The 7572-nt window shown below is 59.8% G+C and overlaps 1 protein-coding gene across 1 annotated transcript; it reads left to right on the top strand.

The window, feature by feature from the left end:
- Positions 1-603: 603 nt before the first annotated feature.
- On the top strand, positions 604-3453 carry PYM1 (PYM homolog 1, exon junction complex associated factor; the record flags this gene model as incomplete). Its single annotated transcript, XM_026663842.1, has 2 exons — positions 604-740; positions 2750-3453. Coding segments are annotated over 2 exons (648 nt in total), but the record flags the coding sequence as incomplete, so codon positions are not given.
- Between the last annotated feature and the right edge of the window lie 4119 nt (positions 3454-7572).

Raw genomic sequence — 7572 nt, forward strand, 5'->3', positions numbered from 1 at the left:
CCCCCCCACCTCCTGCCCTCCCCCGCCAGGGACCCCCCCCACTGCCCGCATCCCCCCAGATCCTGCCCCCCCCACTGCCCTTATCTCCCCAGCTCCTGACCCCTTAACCAGTCACGTGTCTGTACCCCCCCTCCCCCCAAACTCCTTAACCTTGTGCCCCCTTCAGTCTCACTCCGGATTGTGCGGGGCTGTTTCCTCCCCGTCCCCTGCGGGCCCCGCCAGAGAAGCCCCATCCTGACTGTGGCCTGGGGGGCTGCGCTGGTGGCGTGGCCACGGGGCAGGCCCTGGGGGTAGCGATCCCCAGTTTCTCTGTGGTAGGAGACGGCACCGGTACAGTCACACTGACCCATCGGAGACCTGACTCGTTGGGTGACCTCCGGCATAATTCCCTTCCCTGCTCCGTGCCTCGGTTTCCCCATCTGAGGGTCCAGTACTGACCGGGGGAGCGTGAAGCTGGTTTTCAGTTTTTCTGTGAACTGAAAGTTGCCAAAGAGACACGGTGGGGGAGGTGACATCTCTTATTGGACTGGGGTTCTTAGCTGGCCGTGTCTTACTGAGCAGCCTTTAGGTGAATATTGAAATCACTTTTTCCCTTCCCCCTCTTTAAAATATCCCATCACAGACAAAGATGCTTGTAACGTTTCAGGGAAGTACATTGCCTCCACGCAGCGCCCTGACGGGACCTGGAGGAAGCAGAGAAAGGTGAAGGAGGGATATGTGCCCCAAGAAGAAGTGCCAGTGTAAGTCGAATTCTAGTCCTTATGGCTGCCCCCTCCAGAGAGCAGGGGAGGGCCTCTGGGATCTCTTGCATGGCCCGTAGTGGGGGGGCTGTTACGCAGTCCAACTCCTCGCATCTGAAACCTCGACTGCTGTGAGATTATCTGCTTCTACGGCACCGAATGTGTGCCGGGCGCTTCGGCCTATTCAGTGAACAGGTGGCCTGCTTCCGCAGAGCTGGGCTACCCGAGGAAGCGGCGCTGGTTTCACTTAAGGTGTGATTTTAAGCTGGTGCGAATTGTTGTGTGCGCGCTCTTTTGGATTCGGGGCGGTTTCTTTTGGTTTAGCTTAAACCTGTTCTTAAAGGCCATAAGCTAACCTGAAGAAAGCCACGCTCACTGAAATAATGGTCCCCATGGATTTGCCCAGGGATAGGTTAAACTGCTACCGTTTTTGCATATAGGCCTGGGACCCCTCCCTCCTTCAGGGTAACGGCCCATCTTACAATCGTCCACCTCTTAGCTGGGTGCAGCGTGACGAGCCAGACAATTGTACATTTGGGGCCTGCTCACCGCTTGGGGTCGCTTTCCCCAAAGGATCTGTGGGAGGCTTTGTGGCCGAGTTGGAAACACGTTCTTCAGTGCTCCACCGAACCAGACTAGGTGATCCCAAGGGTGTCTTCTGGCTTTAAATCTCTGAATCCCTAATGCAAGCCAGGCATTCCCGTCAGCCCCTGAAGTACTGATCCCAGCTGTTCTCCCACGGCAGAGCATGTTCAGGGAGCTCCCGGGGCACCTGGCTTGGCTTCAGAATTCCCATGTCCACAGAAGGGTCATTAGTGAGCTGGAATGGGGGTTGGGCTCAGCGTGCCGCTGTGGATCTACGTCGGCCCCCATGGGGGCTCATCGACTCTCACATATGGGATGTGGCTCCCACTCCTCGCTAGAACCTAAGGCCAATCGGCTGTCAACTTTCTAGGCTTCCAGATTGGGCCATGAAGTTTTGGGAATGTGGTCGTTCGTTGGAGTCGAACCTGCCGTCTCCAGTCTCCAAACCCTTTGGGGAATACTAAAGATGGCCTCCCTGCCCCGTCTCCCGAGGCCTTGCCCTGCCTCGGCGAGATTCCCGACGCCGGGACTCCCTCTAAGTGTTTTCAGCGTGCTAGTGCCGAGCGCTGCACTTTGGGCTGGCGTGCGCGTGTGCAGTTCTTACGCACCAGACATCCTCTCGCTGGCCCAGCGCGAGTCGATCCAAGAGGGGCCATGGTGCAGCAAACCGCCTGTCTCCCATTGGGCCACATCTGTCAGGAAGGGTGCAATGGAGAGGCTGTCCCACGTTTCCCAGTCAAGCCCCTTTAAGATCCCCCCAGCCCAGCGCCCCCTCGGCTGTAATGATTTATAACCATGTGTATGTACTGTTGGGTTACATCGTGAGATCTGAGTCTTTTTCCAGGTGCCCGACCAACTTTGACCCCTCTTATACCATAAGATGTAACCTGGCGGTATGTATTAACTCCCCTTATAAATCATTCTGGTGGGTGGCTTCGGCAGGGCTCCGGATGTGTCCTGCCTGCGAGGGTAACCTCTGCCGGCCGGCATTGCTAGTCTCAGGCATAGAGCTCAGGTCCTCGCAAACTGCTCAAATCCGGAAATGTTCGAGGTGCGTGTGTTTCATGGAGGCTCACTCCCCTGGTCCTGGGCGTCATCTCCCGCCCTGAGGGTGGCGGCCAAGTGCTGTGATTCCTTTGCCCTTTGGAGTTGTCCCTCAGTGATGCCGCTGTTCTGGGGGGCCTGATGGGAGGGGCTGAGCGTTCATGACTCGTTGGGTGGTGATTGGACCAGTGGGTTCTCAGCACCTCTTGTGGTGGGCTGGATCTGCAGCGGCAAGGCCTTGGGGCTCTGGGTGTGTCCAAGGCGCCGCTGCAATGGGGTTAGAGAGCGTTGGAGCTGATGGCCGCCGCATGGACCAGCTGGCTGGCTCCTGTTCTTTGTGCGTGGGAGAGGAAAGTCCTGATGGATTTTGTTCTGTGCAGGTATGAGAATAAGTATGTGAAGTTTTTCAAAAGCAAACCAGACCTGCCCCCCGGTCTGAGCCCCGAGGCCAACGCGCAGCCAGGCAAGCAGGCCACCAAGGCGGAGTGCGGCGAGACCGGCCTGTCCAAGACGGCCAAGAGGAACTTGAAACGTAAGGAGAAGAGGAAGCAGGAGAAAGGGGAGAGGGAGACAGACGAACTGATCCAGTCACTGGAAAAGGCCACCCTCTTGGGGGGCAGCAGCAGGGACAGGGGCCCCCCGGGGGACGGTAAGTCGGCCCTGCAGCCACAGCAGGCCTGCGGCGGAAAGGCCCTGGGGGACGGGGACTCCTCAGCCTCTGAGAAAACCAAGAAGATGAAAAACCTGAAAAAGAAGCTGCGGCAGGTGGAGGAGCTGCAGCAGCGGCTGGACTCTGGGGAAATAAAGCAGCCGACGAAAGAGCAGCTGGAGAAGCTGGCGCGGCGGAAAGCGTTGGAGGAGGAGCTGGAGGACCTGGAGCTGGATTTGTAAGGGGGGGCCCGGGAGGGAGACTCTGAACTGGACTCAATGCACGCAGGTGAATGAATTCTGCGAGCTGTGGTGACCTCGTTGGGCCCGGCTGGGTTTTTTGTTGGGTGCTGCCTGGTTTTTAAGAACAATTTTCCCAGCTATCGATGTTAGAAACTCGACAACTTTTCACATACCTCTCTCCTTTTTTATTATTTTCTTGGGGGGGGGGGGGGGTGGGGGGGGCGTGGGGGGGGGGGGGGGGGCTAGCACCCCACGGCTGTTTCCCCAGCCCCGTAGGATTCCCAGGTCCTCAGTGTTCTGTGTTCCAGCCACTCACTCACTCCTCTGATTTTTAAAAATGACACAATAATAAAATTGCAGTAGTGACCTCGGCGTCTGGGATTTTGTTTTTCCTTCTTCGAGCCAAGCTGCCTTCAGGCCCCCGCAGAGTCTCGTTGGCTTCCCCGGAGAGTGCGTGCTCTGCGTGCTGGAGGGAAAGCCGAGAAAGCTGAGGCACGCCCCTCTCTCAGGAGAACACGCCCATCCTCCCCCGTCAGCCCCACAGTGTGGTGACGGCCTACCCAAAATGCGTGGCTACTCAGAGTAGATTGTGTAGCTTTCTGGAACATGGTGCTTTCTCTGTGGGAGCAGAGAACTAGTTAACAGTGCTGGCCCTTAACGGATCTTCACCAGCATCTGAGACCGCGCCCATTGGAGTGACCCTCCAGCGATTGCTCCAGGCTCTCTGCAAACTCAGGAAGGTGCTGCTCCGTCTAGGTCCCATTTTCCAAGTTTTTTCTGTGCAAGTCTCACTGCTAAGAACAGTCGGGGTGGGGGGGCTGACTGTGCCCCTGGCTAGTCCTTGGTGCACCCCTGGGAAGGTGAGCGCAGCACCGCCTGTCTTGGGGGTATATTGGTGTAAGAGTAACTGGCTTGAGTCCTCTGTAAACGGGGACCTGCTCCGCCTGACACTGGCCACCAGGTGGCTCTGTAGGGACCGTCCAGTCCCTTGAGTATGGTGGGCTGCAGGCGTCCGGCTGAAAATGAGAACCTTGGTCACTGCTCTAGTGACGCCTGTTCCCCTGCACGCGAGAGCAAAATCTGAGCTGCCTCGTCCATTCGTGGAGTGCGGGCACTTGGGCGGGTTCTGCCAGCCCAGCCCAACGGTAGTGGTGGACAGGAAGGTTTTGCCTTAGATGCAGGCTGGGGTGGGCCTTGCGTTTTGGGGGGTGCTGGAGGCCAAGCCGCAGCATAGCGCTGCTGGAGAGGTGAGGGCGGGTGTGTCCTGCTGCCGCAGACCCCAAATGAAGCTTTGGATCACGATTTGTGTCTGGGGGAGGGGGTTACGAAGGGGTTTAAACAAAACGCTTCTGGGATTGTTGGCGGCTTCGCCAGGAGCTGAGGGAGTGAGGCCTCGATCCCCTTTGACTGGGCTCTCCAGAAGGCGGCCCGTGGCTCCTGCTCCCCTTCGCCTTGCTCTCAGAAGTGGCTGGAGAGCTTTGGCTGAAATTCCCAGGAGAATTCAGCAGGCAGCAGATGCCGAGCATGGGAAATTTCAGCTCGAGCGCTTAAAGCTTAGCCAAGTTCTAAGCAATGAAAACAGGGTCTTGTAATGGGAAAGGTCAGAAAACCTTGATCGGTCGTGCTACCGACTCGGGGCGTGGGGACTGGCTAATTGACAATGGCGACTTGCCTGGCCGTGACCCAGTGCCTAGATCCCCCTGGTGCGTTTGTCTTCTCCAACGCCCAGGCCTGGCAGTGCCCGTCTGCCTTTGTATGTGGGGATGCTAGTGGGAGCCCCTGGGAGCAGCACCCAGCATGTTGGGCCCCCGATCACCTCTGGGGTGTAAAGTAATACAGGGCAGAATCCTCTGCAAGCCATAGCTCCGCCCGCTCCACCCGCTATTGACCAGCCAACTCCTTTTCAGCTCCGTGCGCAAGCTGGTCCCGAGGGGACGCTGCCACCCGCGGCCTTCCCTGGCTGGCGGAGAGCCCGTGTGCGCTCCCACGCCGCAGCAGCTCAGCGAACCCGTCTCCCCTCCGGCTGCTCCTGCCCTGGGGCTGTGCTGCACTGACGCACTCTGGGTTGTTGGTGCAGCCGGGTGTTCACAGGGCCTGGGCCAGAAGCTCCACCCTGTTAACGGGCTGTCAGTGGCACAGAGTCGGCTCGGTGCCGCAGAGGCAGCGCGTTAGCACGGCCAGAGAGACGCGGTGCGGGGTGCCTGGGAGGGGGGAGCAGGTTCTAGTGCTGACTTGGCCCCCGGAGACCTTGGGCAGGTGATTTGGCTGTGCCTCGGTTTCCCCAGCGGTGCAGTAACACAGCAGCTGCTAGAGCAGCTCAGAGCCAGGGTCCATCTCGCCCCGTATCTCCCAGCGGAAGAACCCTGCAGCGGGTACGTGTGGGGTCATCTGCCCCCTTCCTCCCCAACGCTTGGGAGCGATGGACGGGAAAGGGGGTGGGAACTGGGCGGACCGGGTGTGGGATGAGGGTTGCCAGGGGCAGCAGCCCCCCTGTGTCTCATGGGAACGATATGTCCCGTCCCCCCCTTCCCTTGCCCTCAACGAGCTGCAGCTGTGGGGCCGGGACAGCAGCCCCTGTGCATGACCCAGCCCGGCGGTTTTCTGGGTGGCGACGGGTGTTTAGGGCACAGAATTGGTGACTAATTAAAAGCCGCACAGAACACAGCTTGTCTTGTTTGTTGCCATAGTGACCAGAGGGTGACTAAGTGGGAGAGATGCCAGGGTGACGGACACGGGTCTGGTCAGTGTCACTGCGCGGGCGGGGGGCGGGAGCGTCTCCTGGGCACACGGAGGGCAATTTGTTACCAGCGTGGCTGCCGCTTTGGGAAACAGGTGCAGAGGGGGCGGGCGTGACTTGCCTGAACCCCTGCAGGGAGATGGCAGCAGGTCTAGGAACAGAACCCAGGTGTCCTGGCTCTCACTCTGCCTGTGATGACCCCTAGACCGCGTGGCTGGGCGGGGTCAAAGCAAGGGGAGAGCAGGGTCCTGTCAGGCTTGTCCTGTGGGAGGCTGGGGTGGTGGCAGCAGGTGCATGAACCCGCCATGGGGCTGCGGCCTGGGGCCCACTGCTGTGTAAATACTGGCCCATTTGCCGGCTCCTGCCCCACCTCTAGGGGAAAGACGGGGGCTCTTGCTGGCTGTGGGATTGGACTCCCCGGCCTCCGGGACGTTGGTTGGTGCTGGGCGTGAAACCCCTCGCTGTGTCTATTCAAGCTGAGCTGGGGTCGGTGCATGGGGTGACCTGACTGGGCCCCCCACCTCTGGGGACTGCACGAGGTCTGTTAACACCATGTGCTTGGGGGGTGGGGGGGGTACAGGCTATCCCGTCTCCCTGCAGCCCCTTCCAAGCGTGGGAACCCGTTAGCATTAATCGCTTTGAGAGCGGGGTCCCTGTGGGCCGGGCGCTGGGCGAACACAGACCAGGCCCTGTCCTGGAGAGCTAAAGGCGCAGACCCAGGTGGAAAGGGGGAAACTGAGGCACGGTGCTGGGACAGTGACTTGCCTAAGAGCATGTAGAACCTAGGAGTCCGGAGTCCCCCCCCCGGCGCTCTAACCGCTGGACAGTGGGAGGAAAGTAGCTGAGTGGGTTGGAGCAGGGGCTTCATCTGGGCTGACGGCCCTGGAGCTGCGGCTGGGATACAAATGCCATTTGTCATCCCCCTGCCCGCGCCCCCTTCAAGCCGCGCTCTCCCGCTCAGCGACGCGCACACACACACCCCCGGCTCCTCCCTCCCAGCCAGTCAGCTCTGCCAGACCAGTCATCGCCCGCCTGGAGTTCCTGGCAGTGCTGGGTCACTGACTGCCCCTTGGCCCTGCTGCTCGCCCATGCCAATTGAACCAGCCCAAGGCGGGGGCGAGCCCCAGGGACCAGAATAGCCATGGGGGTGTTTGTTCGGCTTTTGTGCTTGAAGGTTAAACTGTTTCCTGGGGGCCGGGCTGGGCTGGGCAGCTGGCCTGGGGTGGGGTGCTTGAAGGAAGTGCTGCCCAGGGGGATTGGGGGGGGGTTGGGATTCCTGGGTTCTATCCCCAGCTGTGGGGTCTAGTGGTTAGAGCAGTGGGGGCTGGGCCCCAGGACTCCTGGGTTCTATCCCCAGCTGTGGGAAGGGAGGGGGCTCTCGTGGGTTAGAGTAGAGGTGGGAGTGGGGAGGCCTAGTGGTTAAGGGCAGAGTTAGGACTCCTGGGTCCTCAGCAGGTTTTGGGGGAGGGGGTCTGAACGAGTTCTATCAGGGCGTTTGTACTGTGTTCTGGAGACCCGCTCCAAGCTCCTGCCACTAACTTTCGCTGTGACAGTTTGGGTAAGGTCACACCCCTC

This window comes from Terrapene carolina, unplaced genomic scaffold (genome assembly GCF_002925995.2).
Source record: "Terrapene carolina triunguis isolate 2854851 unplaced genomic scaffold, T_m_triunguis-2.0 Scaffold33958, whole genome shotgun sequence".
NCBI classification, from domain to species: domain Eukaryota; kingdom Metazoa; phylum Chordata; order Testudines; family Emydidae; genus Terrapene; species Terrapene triunguis.